The sequence below is a fragment of the Nansenia antarctica genome (genome assembly GCF_963989245.1).
Source record: "Nansenia antarctica genome assembly, chromosome: 1".
Lineage (NCBI taxonomy): Eukaryota > Metazoa > Chordata > Actinopteri > Argentiniformes > Microstomatidae > Nansenia > Nansenia antarctica.
In genome coordinates, this window is record NC_137674.1 from 87,226,418 (window position 1) to 87,241,425 (window position 15,008).

At 46.7% G+C, this 15,008-nt stretch overlaps 1 protein-coding gene across 1 annotated transcript in view; it reads left to right on the forward strand.

The window, feature by feature from the left end:
- The window catches only part of urb1 (URB1 ribosome biogenesis homolog), a gene marked incomplete at its 5' end in the record, with an annotated part of 43,623 nt that overhangs the window by 14,678 nt on the left and 13,937 nt on the right, over positions 1–15,008 (forward strand). Inside the window, 14 exons of the mRNA XM_080526800.1 lie at positions 182–301; positions 819–935; positions 2,872–3,010; positions 3,606–3,776; positions 4,432–4,631; positions 4,746–4,985; positions 5,344–5,523; positions 6,573–7,584; positions 8,135–8,336; positions 9,507–9,693; positions 10,540–10,598; positions 11,464–11,654; positions 13,383–13,493; positions 13,582–13,645. Coding sequence (XP_080382926.1) covers positions 182–301; positions 819–935; positions 2,872–3,010; positions 3,606–3,776; positions 4,432–4,631; positions 4,746–4,985; positions 5,344–5,523; positions 6,573–7,584; positions 8,135–8,336; positions 9,507–9,693; positions 10,540–10,598; positions 11,464–11,654; positions 13,383–13,493; positions 13,582–13,645 — 2,993 coding nt within the window. The remainder of the gene's footprint in view (positions 1–181; positions 302–818; positions 936–2,871; positions 3,011–3,605; positions 3,777–4,431; positions 4,632–4,745; positions 4,986–5,343; positions 5,524–6,572; positions 7,585–8,134; positions 8,337–9,506; positions 9,694–10,539; positions 10,599–11,463; positions 11,655–13,382; positions 13,494–13,581; positions 13,646–15,008) is intronic.

Here is a 15,008-nt window from a genome sequence, read left to right on the forward strand (position 1 = left end):
GAATGTGTGTGTGAATGGGTGAATGAGAGGCCGTTGTAAAGCGCTTTGGATAAAGGCACTATATAAGTGCAGTCCGTTTAACATTTATGTTGTGTTAGAGCATGGCGGCTAACTGTCATCAGTTCCTTCAATGACCTTGTATGTTAATTGCCGTTTCATCCGTCTTGTGTTTCCCTCTCAGGATGTGGTGGAGACCGAGGCAGCGGGAGGAGAGAAGTCTGTGTTCTACCTGCTGCTGATGATGTTTGTGACCAGCAACAACAGTCAGCTGAAGACCTCCACCAGGATGCTGGTCCTCAAGGTGCGTACGCCTCCCCCCTTCAGGTTACCTGACACTAACAGCAGGCTGGTCACCCAAGTCTCTCTGGTGTCCTACAGAATAAGCTTGGCTTTGTCAACACTTCCAGTCAGTGACTATGTTACTCAGTATTATCTCATAACTGTATATACCTCTAAACTATACAGATGTTTACAATACTACCTCTGCACATACTGTATATTACATAGTCACCTATCACTACCTCTTGTTCTATTTATATAATGTTCTTATATCACTATTTGCACTTCTGGTTGGATGCTGAACTGCATGTCGTTGTATCGTACTTGTACTTTGCGATGACAATAAAGTTGAATCTAACCTAATATAATGTAATCTAATGTAATCTAATCTAATCTAATCTAATGTAATCTAATCTAATCTAATCTAACCTAATCTAATCTAATGTAATGTAATGTAATGTAATCTAATCTAATCTAATGTAATGTAATGTTATCTAATCTAACCTAATGTAATGATCCTCTCTGGTGTGTGTGATCAGGTGCTGAAGGACAGCGGGGTGTTTGAGTACACCTGGACAGAGCTGGAGCTGTGGCTGAGTCACCTGGCCCGCCTGCACCCCGCCCAGCAGGAGACCGTCATCCAGTTCCTAGAGAGGGTGAGTCTAACAGGAGGAGACTGTCATCCAGTTCCTAGAGAGGGTGGGTCTAACAGCAGGAGACTGTCATCCAGTAGAGAGGGTGGGTCTAACAGGAGGAGACTCATCCAGTTCCTAGAGAGGGTGAGTCTAACAGCAGGAGACTGTCATCCAGTTCCTAGAGAGGGTGGGTCTAACAGGAAGCTGTCATCCAGTTCTTAGAGAGGGTGAGTCTAACAGCAGGAGACTGTCATCCAGTAGAGAGGGTGAGTCTAACAGGAGGAGACTGTCATCCAGTTCCTAGAGAGGGTGGGTCTAACAGGAAGCTGTCATCCAGTTCTTAGAGAGGGTGAGTCTAACAGCAGGAGACTGTCATCCAGTAGAGAGGGTGAGTCTAACAGGAGGAGACTGTCATCCAGTTCCTAGAGAGGGTGGGTCTAACAGGAGGAGACTGTCATCCAGTAGAGAGGGTGGGTCTAACAGCAGGAGACTGTCATCCAGTAGAGAGGGTGGGTCTAACAGGAGGAGACTGTCATCCAGTTCCTAGAGAGGGTGAGTCTAACAGGAGGAGACTGTCGTCCAGTTCCTAGAGAGGGTGGGTCTAACAGCAGGAGACTGTCATCCAGTTCCTAGAGAGGGTGGGTCTAACAGGAGGAGACTGTCGTCCAGTTCCTAGAGAGGGCGAGTCTAACAGGAGGAGACTGTCATCCAATTCTTAGAGAGGGTGGGTCTAACAGGAGGAGACTGTCGTTCAGTTCCTAGAGAGGGTGAGTCTAACAGCAGGAGACTGTCATCCAGTTCTTAGAGAGGGTGAGTCTAACAGGAGGAGACTGTCATCCAGTTCTTAGAGAGGGTGGGTCTAACAGGAGGAGACTGTCATCCAATTCTTAGAGAGGGTGAGTCTAACAGGAGGAGACTGTCATCCAGTTTTTAGAGAGGGTGAGTCTAACAGCAGGAAACTGTCATCCAGTTCGTAGAGAGGGTGGGTCTAACAGGAGGAGACTGTCATCCAGTTCCTAGAGAGGGTGGGTCTAACAGGAGGAGACTGTCATCCAGTAGAGAGGGTGAGTCTAACAGGAGGAGACTGTCATCCAGTTCCTAGAGAGGGTGGGTCTAACAGGAGGAGACTGTCATCCAGTAGAGAGGGTGGGTCTAACAGGAGGAGACTGTCATCCAGTAGAGAGGGTGAGTCTAACAGCAGGAGACTGTCATCCAGTTCCTAGAGAGGGTGGGTCTAACAGGAGGAGACTGTCATCCAGTAGAGAGGGTGAGTCTAACAGCAGGAGACTGTCATCCAGTTCCTAGAGTTTGTGGCCCTAAGCAAGATTTTTTTATGTGCCCACACACACGTTTTGTCGGGGGGTTGGAGTTTTCGATTGATGGGTGTTTAATCGAGGGGCAGGGGGGGGTAGATGAACATACACACACACACACACACACACACACACACACACACACACACTCAATAAAGACACACACTAAATAAATAAAATAACATATACACTGGCTATAGAAAGTCAACACACCCTTCACTTTTTCCACATTTTGTTGTTTTATAGACTCAATTTAAAATGGATTAAAGAAATACAAATTGGCGTCAATCCACACACAATACCCCATAATGACAAAGTCTTTAGAAATGTCTGCAAATGTATTAAAATTGAAACACAGAAATACCTCATGTGCATAAGTCTTCATACCCTTTTCTATGACACTCTTAACATTAGCTAAGAAGCAAAAATGTCATCAACACATCACTCAATAAGTTGAAACGAGTCCATCGTAATGCAAGGATAATATTTCATGTCATTTTGGAAATCAATATCTTTGTTTTTATAGGGTCTCTGATTTGCACAGGAATTGATTACCAATAACATTCCAGTTCCCTCTCTCAACCTTGACCTTTCACCCCTGGTATTCTGGTGTCTAACGGCTGTGGTCCATGTTGTCTCCCCAGGTCCTGGTGAGGCTGGTGTGTAACCCCTACACCTACACAGACAAGGTGGCCAGTCTGGTGCAGGAGGCGGCCTACCTGCAGGCTAACCTCAGCGGTCAGGAGGGCGACGCCGCCAGCCTCCCCATCTCACACATAGACGGTAGGAACCTCCCCATCTCACACATAGACGGTAGGAACCTCCCCATCTCACACATAGACGGTAGGAACCTCCCTATCTCTCTCTCTCTCTCTCTCTCTCTCTCTCTCTCTCTCTCTCTCTCTCTTTCTCTGTCTCTCTCTCTCACATAGACGGTAGGAACCTCCCTATCTCTCTCTCTCTCTCTCTCTCTCTCTCTCTCTCTCTCTCTCTCTCTCTCACACATAGACGGTAGGAACCTCCCCATCTCTCTCTCTCTCTTTCTCTGTCTCTCTCTCTCTCTCTCTCTCTCTCTCTCTCTCTCTCACACATAGACAGTAGGAACTTCACACACGCACACATCCATTCATTGCAAGATAAGAACTACTCCAACAGGCCTGTGAGATAGTGGCTAGTGAAGGTGTGTGTGTGTGTTAGTGAAGGTGTGTGTGTTAGTGAAGGTGTGTGTGTGTGTGTGTGTGTGTGTGTGTGTGTGTGTGTGTGTGTGTGTTAGTTAGTGAAGGTGTGTGTGTGTGTGTTAGTGAAGGTGTGTGTGTGTTAGTGAAGGTGTGTGTGTGTGTGTTAGTGAAGGTGTGTGTGTGTGTGTGTGTGTGTTTAGATGTCCTGGACATGGTGGACGTCATCATGGAGAGCAGCGAGGGAGAGGCGGAAGAGTTCGGGCCGTCCCTCAGTGATGACCTCATCACCCAGACCTTCCCCTTCAGCGCCGTGGTCCCCGCCGTGCTGGAGGCCCGCAACAAACTGCCACCCGCTTTCAAAACTGACAAAGGTAAAAAAAAACAAAGCAGATTTTTCTTTTTCTAAAATATACTTGTTGTGTTATTTTTACTACATTATCTGGGTCACATAACAGTGAAACAATTCTATTGTTAATCGCAATTATTTCTGAGACAATTAATTGGACAGCAACATTTGGAATTGTTACAGGCCTAATTATCATAGCATGAGCCTCTCGTTCATTCCAGAATTATGTTTATTTAATTATTTTGTGTTGTTTCAATATTAAGAATGAACAATTATTAGTACTGTTGATACAGAAATGTATGTATTAATTAATGGATTATATAATTTAAGTATAATTGTTCTCACTTGGAAGTGAGGGATAGGGGTAGGACATGATAAGCTTAGGCTTCATCCTACTCCCTTTCCAACAGTGATACCTGTACTCTTCTATTAGTTATTTGTTCTTTTATTATTTTAAATCATGTTCGAAATAAAAGATTCATCCATCCATACATCAGAGGAGTTCCTTGTCCTTGTCCTTGTCTTTATCTGTTCCTTTACCCGGGCTGCGCCCCGGGCCGATGTAAAAGTTGGATGGGGGGCGCATTATAAATAAAATTAACATTAACATTAACATTAACATCCATCCATCCATCCATCCATCCATCCATCCATTTACCTTTCCCGTGTCTGGCCACTAGGGGTGGTGTACGAGTATCTGGCGACAGTGCTGTCCGACGTGCTGCACTGTCAGAGAGACCCCCTCCCTCTCTGCCTGGCTCTGCAGCACTACGACAAGGAGCTGAGCTCCTCTGACGCCCCCGGACCCCCCCACCCCTCCATAGTCCACCTCCACCGCTTCTACTCCAGATGGCTGCCAGCACAGTCTCAGGAGGAGCTGGTCAGAACAGCACTTTGTTTATTATTATCTTTATACTCTTTACATATGCGACACGTTCTAGTCTTTTCATTTTACAACTCATTGTGTTTGTTTGTTTTCTGGTCTGTGTTCTAGTTCAAGTCCTCTGAAAGCCCTGGTGATGGTTCACCCCCCACCCCTGGGTCACCCTCCACCCCTGGGTCCTTCACGGCGGTGATGAAGTCAGCCTACAGCCAGGGGGCGTCGGCTTTCCTGGACGAGTCTTTCAGGAGGAGTGTAGCGGAGGCTCTGTCCACCATGGAGGTGTCTGACTTCACCGTGGCAGTGAAGCAGGTTCTGCTCTACATCAGATCCACCGTGGAGAACTTCAGCACGGTACGAAGGCAGAGACCTGATCTGATCACCTTGATCAACACCAGATGTAATCTGTGGTAGGGGTAATGGTGGTCTAGTGGATAGTGAGCTGGACTGGTGATCGGAAGGTTGTGAGATCATATCCTGCCTGAAACACCACCGCTAGTGTGTCCTTGAGTAAGACCTGGGAACACCACCACTAGTGTGTCCTTGAGTAAGACCTGGGAACACCACCACTAGTGTGTCCTTGAGTAAGGCACTTAGCCCTCAGTTACTCCAGGGGGAATGTCCCTGTAATTCGTAATTGTAAATCGCTTTGGATTAAAAGCGTCTGCTAAATGGTTGATAATACCTCCCCTCCCTCTGTTCTTTTCCACAGTTCTCCAAAGCGACAGGGGTTCCAGTTGTCAGTACTCTGTTTGGAGTCCTCCAGGATCTGGTGACCAAGCTCCAGAGTTCCCAGGATGCACCAGAGCCCCTGCCTGTGGACGCCCAAGGCGGGTCGGACCTCTTCCTGGAAATCAACCAATCACCTGGGACAGACGCCAACAAAGACCAGGTATGGAGATGAGACCAGGTATGGAGATAAGACGTTAGACCAGGTATGAGATAAAACCAGGTATGGAGATAAGACGTTAGACCAGGTATGTAGATAAGACGTTAGACCAGGTATGGAGATAAGACGTTAGACCAGGTATGTAGATAAGACGTTAGACCAGGTATGGAGATAAGACGTTAGACCAGGTATGTAGATAAGACGTTAGACCAGGTATGGAGATAAGACGTTAGACCAGGTATGGAGATAAGACGTTAGACCAGGTATGGAGATAAGACGTTAGACCAGGTATGGAGATAAGACGTTAGACCAGGTATGGAGATAAGACGTTAGACCAGGTATGGAGATAAGACGTTAGACCAGGTATGGAGATAAGACGTTAGACCAGGTATGGAGATAAGACGTTAGACCAGGTATGGAGATAAGACGTTAGACCAGGTATGGAGATAAGACGTTAGACCAGGTATGGAGATAAGACGTTAGACCAGGTATGGAGATAAGACGTTAGACCAGGTATGGAGATAAGACGTTAGACCAGGTATGGGATAAGACCAGGTATGGAGATAAGACGTTAGAATCCGAATCAGAAGTGCTTTTATTACATTGACGTACGGATACAAGGAGGAACATTCTTGGGTTCAGGTTCAATTAGGCATTGGCATTGCAGTAGAAATACAAAATCACAAAAATGTAGTTTTTAATTTAAATGTTCTATGAGTAAAAACATTTTTTTTCCAATTTCAGGACCCACCTTTTATGACTTCTCCTAGATATGTGCGTTCTACCACCCAGTATCCTTACATTTTGTAAATCACATCAGGATAAGCTAGTAGTTAGCCAGGATAAGCTAGTGTTAGCCAGCTATAGTAGAGCTATTGCAGTTTTTCTGTGTAGGAGAGGCAGGCTAATTTACAAGACGGCCAACTAGTGGTCGTTGTGTGTAAATAGCAGCTCCCCATTGTAAAGACTAGACCCGAGGCGGCTCTAGTAGTAGGTCAAAAAGGCACTGCTGTTCTTTTTCAGATTATTGACCCGTATCTCCTCGTGTTCAGGTTCTTGTGTCGGTGCTCAGCTCCATCTTCAAGCACCCGTGTCTGGAAACGTGGTTCCTGGCCGTGGAGCTGTCCTCAGCCCCCCCCCACACCCTGAACCCTGTCAGACTGCGGTCCCTCTGCACCCAACTCAACACCTCCCTCCTCTCCCTGCTCCAGGCCTGCGCCCCCACCCTCCGAGCCCTGGGCTGTCTGGAGCTGGTGGCAGGCTACCTGGGGGCCGTGGAGACAGCGGTCCTGAGGGAGCTGGAGGAGAGGGGGGGTTCGGGGAGGGGGGACCCTCCCAAGGGCTCGGGGAGGGAGGAGGGGGGGTCCTACCCTGTCAGGGGCCTGCTGGCCCTGCACCCCTACATGGACCCCCCCCGTCTGAACCAGGTGGTCTCCACCCTGCTCCTCCTCCCCCAGGAGAGCCTCACCGTCACCCCCGACGACGACTCCGCCGACAACGCCACAACCGAGCTCAGCGTGTACGGCCGCGCCGCACTCCAGGTCCTCACAGAGAGCTCCTCCCAGGACTCCCCCTCCTCCCCCGCCCTCTTCTCCCTGTCCCAGGCCCACCTCCAGGGCCTAGGGACCCTCCTGCTGTCGTGCCACAGCCCCACGCTGGAGGACTTCCTGCTGCAGGTGCTGAGGGCCGAGCCGGGCAGCGCCAAGCTGGTCCACACCGACGTGCTGCTGCACTGCCTCCTCCAGAAGCCCCGCCCCTCCACCCCCACCACCCAGGACACAGGCTCCACCCCCCCCACCACCCAGGACATAGGCTCCACCCCCACCACCACCCAGGACACAGGCTCCACCCCCACCACCACCCAGGACACAGGCTCCACCCCCACCAGGGAGATAGGCGCTCTGCTGCTGACCAACTGCTCCACGCACCGCCTCCGCTTCGAGCTGTGGTGTCTGGAAGCGGCCAATCAGGAGCTGCTCTCAGCCCAGACGGAGGACTTCCTGCCGCTGGTGAACACCTACCTGCAGACCGCAGCCAGAGACGACCCGGCCCGGCCCGGAGACGGTCAGTGGTTCTGGTCTGCAGATCTGGGGGTGAAATCGAATGAAATGAAACTTTATTTGTATAGCGCATTTCTCACGAAAAAGAATGTGACACAATGTGCTTCACTGGTTACAAGGAAGATAAAACAACAAAAGAGATAAAAGAACAGAATAGTTCTCAATAGAAATAGGCCTAGTGTTTGAATACTTAGCTGTGTTGGTTGCACATAACGATTATTAGCGCCGCTGGGTGCTGGTAGGCAAACTGGTAGTAGTCGCTCTATGAGTAGAGGGCTGCAGAGTTTTCCTGGCTACACAGTGTACAGGTTTTTACTTTTGCCTGCTTGCGGCTCTGTCAGTATGTAAAGCGCATTGAGTCACATCTTGTGAGAAATGCGCTATACAAATAAAACTTGATTTGATTTAGGCAATAATTCACAGTGAATCAGCAGTGTTAGGAGAGTAGAGTTAGGCAGATATCTACATTTGGACAAAACTGACACAATGACTGAGGCAATTATGCTACGAGGCTAACAATATCGTTCCTGTGTTAATATGTTCATGTCCTGCAGTGCGAACAGCCGTGTTAGAGGCCCTGAAGCAGACCTTGCTAGCTAAGCTGAGTGTCGTGGTTCTGGGAGCCCAGACAGACTATCTGGCCCGGCCCGTAGAAGCTCTGGTGGGTCTGGTCCAGCTGGCAGCAACAGTGGACGACGTCAGGGAGCTGGTCACCAACCTCCCTGCAGCCCTGCAGGACGCACACGGCTTTGAAAGGTGATCCGTCAGTAAACAACACTGTCTTATCACTCCACTCCCTCCTTCTCTCTCTCTCTCTCTCTCTCTCTCTCTCTCTCTCTCTCTCTCTCTCACACACTCAGTCTTTCTCTCACTCCCTCCTTCTCTCTCTCTCTCTCTCACACTCAGTCTATCCCTCCCTCCTTCTCTCTCTCTCTCACACTCAGTCTTTCTCTCACTCCCTCCTTCTCTCTCTCTCTCTCACACTCAGTCTATCCCTCCCTCCTCGCTCTCACTCTCACTTACACTCAGTCTTTCTCTCACTCTCTCTCTCTCTCATTCAGTCTTTCTCTCACTCCCTCCTTCTCTCTCTCTCTCACACTCAGTCTATCCCTCCCTCCCCTCTCTCACTCTCACTCAGTCTATCCCTCCCTCCTTCTCTCTCTCTCTCACACTCAGTCTTTCTCTCACTCTCTCTCTCTCACTCAGTCTTTCTCTCACTCCCTCCTTCTCTCTCTCTCTCACTCAGTCTTTCTCTCACTCCCTCCTTCTCTCACTCACACTCAGTCTATCCCTCCCTCCTTCTCTCTCTCTCTCTCTCTCACTCAGTCTCTCACTCACACTCAGTCTCTCTCTCGCTCCTTCTCTCTCTCGCTCACACTCAGTCTATCCCTCCCTCCTTCTCTCTCACTCACACTCAGTCTTTCTCTCACTCCCTCATTCTCTCGCTCACACTCAGTCTATCCCTCCCTCCTTCTCTCTCTCACTCACACTCAGTCTATCCCTCCCTCCTTCTCTCTCTCACTCACACTCAGTCTATCCCTCCCTCCTTCTCTCTCTCACTCACACTCAGTCTATCCCTCCCTCCCCTCTCTCACTCTCACTCAGTCTATCCCTCCCTCCTTCTCTCTCTCACTCACACTCAGTCTATCCCTCCTTCCTTCTCTCTCTCACTCACACTCAGTCTATCCCTCCCTCCCTCCTTCTCTCTCTCACTCACACTCAGTCTATCCCTCTCTCTCTCACTCAGTCTATCCCTCCTTCCTTCTCTCTCTCACTCACCCTCAGTCTTTCTCTCACTCCCTCATTCTCTCACTCACACTCAGTCTTTCCATCACTCACTTCTGACCTCCTCACCTCTGACCTCCTCAGCTCTCACCTCAGTAACCCCTGACCCCTGACCTCACACTCATGTCTTTATGGTTGTAGGTGGCAGCTAGTCGACCCCCTCAGCGCCAGGCTGGCCCAGTCTGCAGAGGAGCTGGAGGCCTGGAGGAAGCATGTGCTCTCTGCTGCCCTCCGGTGGCTCATCTCCTCATACAACCAGTATAAAGAGCAGGACAGTGCCCCCTCTGGCCAGGAGGAGGACATACTGAAGAGACTGCAGGGACTGCTGGTGTGTTGATGTTCTGACAGAAACATTTTTACATGACATGATCAGCCATGGGTGGGGTCATTAACACTAGAACAGCCATGGGTGGGGTGATTAACACTAGAACAGCCATGGGTGGGGTCATTACCACTAGAACAGCCATGGGTGGGGTCATTGACACTAGAACAGCCATGGGTGGGGTCATTGACACTAGAACAGCCATGGGTGGGGTCATTGACACTAGAACAGCCATGGGTGGGGTCATTAACACTAGAACAGCCATGGGTGGGGTCATTAACACTAGAACAGCCATGGGTGGGGTCATTGACACTAGAACAGCCATGGGTGGGGTCATTAACACTAGAACAGCCATGGGTGGGGTCATTAACACTAGAACAACCATGGGTGGGGTCATTAACACTAGAACAGCCATGGGTGGGGTCATTAACACTAGAACAGCCATGGGTGGGGTCATTTGAACCTGTGAGTAAACATGTTTTTATATCTTTGCACTCTATCAAATTTCAGGACCCTCCTTTCATGACTTTTCCTAGATATGTGCGTTCTACCACCCAGTATCCTTACTCTTTCTAAATCACATCAGGATAAGCTAGTATGAAGCTATTTTGCTGTTTTTCTGTGTAGGAGGCAGGCTAATTTACAAGACACACCAACTAGTGGTCTTTGTGTGTAAGTAGCAGCTTCCCATTGTAAAGACTATGGTCATTTGACCCCCCGAGGCGGCTCTTATAGTAGGTACAATAGACACGGCTGTTCTAGTGTTAACCCTTTACAACTCCATGTCTACATTTGCTCATGTCATTTCTGTGTTACTGGTCATTTATTCCAAAATCTCTTGTCTCTTTTTAGACATTTCCAGAAGATATCTCTGTGTCCGAATGGAACAGTTTTGTCAAGGTCGGACTGAAGTAAGTTATTTTCGTTTTTTTTGTAGAAACAACACAACAGAGTACTCTGTAGGTCTAATGACTTCAAGGACATTTGGCTGTATGTTATTAATAGCCAAACAAGGAAGGGGGGGGGGGGGGGGGCACAATTGATGTTTTCCCCCCTTGAACTCCAGTAGAAAAGTCTACGTCCACATTTGGGACACGTTCTAATGCGTTGGTCCTCATATCGGGATCAGATGTAATGATCGGACTTTTCCTTCGAAAAATTTGAATACATTTCCGCGTTGTTGAAAACCAACGACACATCGGTAGTCGACTAACACAGCTTGTTCTGTGAGCCTGCTAACAATGTAAAGTAGTGTTCTAGTTAACTAGGTAACAATGTAAAGTAGTATTCTAGTTAACTATGTAACAATGTAAAGTAGTGTTCTAGTTAACTAGGTAACAATGTAAAGTAGTGTTGTAGTTAACTAGGTAACAATGTAAAGTAGTGTTGTAGTTAACTAGGTAACAATGTAAAGTAGTGTTCTAGTTAACTAGGTAACAATGTAAAGTAGTGTTGTAGTTAACTAGGTAACAATGTAAAGTAGTGTTCTAGTTAACTAGGTAACAATGTAAATTAGTGTTCTAGTTAACTAGGTAACAATCGAAAGTAGTGTTCTAGTTAACTAGGTAGCAGTGGGGATTACTCACCCAATCCGTTGCGTTGTTGCAGTGTTTTGGCTTGACTAGCGAGTTTGTGTTGTGATTCTCAACAACGTTGAAACGTAGTTCTGTGTTTCAAAATAAAAGTCCCAACATTGATTGGTTGCCAACATGCGGACCGAATGATCACACTGTGTCACATTTACGGAGGAGCTAAAACTCTAACGTTGCTCTCCAGGTATCGCTACAGAGACCCGCGGTTCCTGAACTCTCTGGACGTCTTGTTGAAGCTGATGTACGGCGGCGGCGACGCCCCTACAGACCTGCTGCCATTACCCATGATGCACCTGATGACCAGCAGCCACTCTCTGTTCCTCCCCACCATGCTGGGAACAGATCAGGACGTCAGCGCGGCTCTGGAAGCTAAAGGTAAGGGGGTAGGAGGGTAACCCTCATCGTTATAGGGGGTCCACATCTCTCTTTGTTAGCGATGTAACGATGCATCGCGATGCAGTTAATTCTTGATACAAATATGAGACGATTCAAATCGGTGAAATGAAAAACAAATTGTGATTATTTTTTAAACCGACAGCACTAACAGTTTGAAGTTATACCCTATTGTAGTTATACTCTACCTCAGAAATAAATACAGTATATTGGTAAAAGAATTGTGAGAAAATCATATTGTGAACCCAGTATCGTGAATCGTATCGAATCATGAGTTGAGTGCATCGTTACAACCCTACTCTTTGTCCATACACTGCTTCTGGTGTTTGAACACAAACCCTTGAATCTAGTGTTGTTCCGATACCGATACTAGTATCGGCATGGCCACCGATATTACAAAAATGCTGGTATCGGTATCGGCGAGTACTAACAAATAATAACTCCCGATACCACGTTGCGTTTTTCTCAGCTTGTCTGTAACCTGACACCGCCTTCCTAACACAGACATGCGCAGACATGCCCAGGCATGCTCCTCCCAGAGCAGCTGCTCTCAACCAATGGCGTGGCAGCTTTCGTTTTCACTTTTCACTATCGCGGAAAAACAAACACGCATGCTGTAGAGGTGTAGTGAGGAAAACATGTCGGCGGTTTGGAGATATTTCAAGGTGGATAGTCCGGTGTGTACAACGGCTAAATGCACAATTTGCGGTCTCAATGTGTCGAGGGGTGGCACTAAAGCTGCCAGTTTCAATACTAGCAACTTCATTAAGCATTTAAAGCTAAAACATATTAAAGAGCACGACGAGTTTCTGTCATCTACTGCAGCGACAGCGAGCAAGAGAACGGATGGAGCAAAACAACAAATGCTGAGTAGCGCATTCCATAAAAAGGACCAGTGGGACGCGACGAGTGAAATGGCAAGAAAGATGACTGAGAAAATGTCTGAAATGATTGTGCTCTGTGACCTGCCCCTCTCCTTTGTTGACAATGTGGGATTCCGCCTTTTTATGGCTCACGCGGTAAATGTGTAAATGCGGTACTCACGCGGTAAATGTTTACTTGCTGTTGCACTACTACTACGACTGTTTTATATCTTAAAGTTATTTTGTTTGTAAATGTTCACTTGCTGTTGCACTACTACTACGACTGTTTTATATCTTAAATGGATATTGCACTGATTGGCATCTGTGAGAGCCACATTTCAGGTTTTATAAGGGGTTGATTTTCTTGTCACCATACCAGGTAGACAATAAAAAAAAAGTTCTATAGCATTCACTCTCTGTTGGTATTTTTTCCTGTTTTAAAAAGGTTTTGAGCAGTGCCAGACTAAGTGTTAGCAATAATTTTACATCGAGGTGAGTATGCGGCTCCAAAAACTTTTTTTTTTTTTTTTTTTTCAAACGCCGTGGTATCGGATCGGTACTCGGTATCGGCAAGTACTGCACGGTCAGGTATCGGTATCGGTATCGGGATCAAAAAATGGTATCGGAACAACACTACTTGAATCCTTCATTTCATTGCTTGTTTTGTGTTCATTGTGAGTCTGTGTGTAGCACTGTGGTTGTGTGATGTGAATTCCACAGCAAACTTTCATTCTATCTTCTATAAAATGACAAACAAAAACAAAACAAAAAGGTTATTTGAAACGCAGGACATTACAAACCTCATAACAAACATTTACACATAATTAATGTCTCTCGTCACTTCCAGAGGCGTTGGTGTCGCTGCTGCTGACCCTGGTGAAGTCCTGTCCTGCCGTCTGCAACATTAGCCACTTTGTGGTGCTCATGGGAGCCTACGGAGCCACGCTCAGCACCTCAGGTAAACTCAGCTAAATCCATCTATCCTCTGTGTGTTTGAGTTGAAGTCTTCCCTGCCCTGTCTGACATGTTTTTTTGTTTTGTTTCAGATCAGAAACTGTTGTTACTGCTGCAGGAGTACGAGAAAAACAACATCAGCTTGGTTGAATTTCAGTAAGTTAACTCATTATCTGATTTGTTCAGAATCAGAATTGCTTTTATTACATCAATGTACGGATACAAGGAGTACAATTCTTGGGTACAGGTTCAGTTAGACATTGGCATTGCAGTAGAAATACAAAATTAATAATAGAATAAGCAGGATATAAACACAATTTAAAAACAACAAAATAAAAGAACTACCGTATTTTCCGCACTATAAGGCGCACCGGATTATAAGGCGCTCCTTCAATGAATGGCCTATTTTAGAACTGTTTTCATATACAGGGCGCACCGGATTATAAGGCGCATAGAATAGAATATAGAATACTGCAGTCAAACGTTTGACTGGGGTTGCGTTACGCCCAAGCTCCACCTACTGCGTTGCGTCACCTCTCCATCGGTGTTGTGTCAACTTCCCGTTGTCCATGCTCCACCTGAGCGTTGTCACCGTCAACGTTCTACCTGCTCCACTGTCAAAAATATATATTTTTCCACCTCAAGTATCAGCCGTTCGTCATCCATTTTTGCAACAAGCGTCAAGGACCTGCGGTGATTCACAGCTGACTCGCGTGAATAGCAATTCGCAATAGCTGCGACCACGAGATATAGAGTAGTTAGCTACAAGCATTTTCAATCTGGTATTATCTCTATTAGTGGATTAACCGCTGTGGTGATTTAACAGCTGATAAAAATACATCAAGTAGACTACAAACAGAGCAAAACAATAAAACAACACCAGAAAACAACCAATAGGCTATACAATTATAACCAACAACCAATATGTGACAGCTCCTGGTGAAATGTGCAACGTAATTTTTCAGTTTTTACACATGCTTAAACTACAGATTGTAAGCTTTCAAATGATGTGTCATACATTCAAATCAGAGAAAGATTGAACACGACAGGCGTATTTGAATGTTGGTTCACCTCACTGAATGGGAGAAAAGTGACTCTGAACGCAGCCACAGCTACGAACGCTGCTAACAAAACACATCGCTACGAAGGTCTCAACTGTATTTTAATAACATGACAACATACTGGGAGAACATTGACATGCTAAAAACACATAACTACACATAACTAGATGAACACACAGTTCTTGCTTTTGAACACGAGCTAAAACGAAAGTATGTTTACAAGTCAACCCTCCCTTACCGGTAGCCTCCGGCAAACGAGAATAATGAATCCAATACACAAATTATAAGTGTTTAGTGATCGTTAAACTGTTGTTTATTATATCGAGTGGGTACTTTAAAACTTCAAGTTGAAAGCACCAAGAAGGACCGCCTCGAAATTCATCGATGTTCATGTCCCGTGCTAGCGCTGTTGCCTTCATTCGAATAGTGACTGTAGAGACGCTTCTACTTGCTGCTCT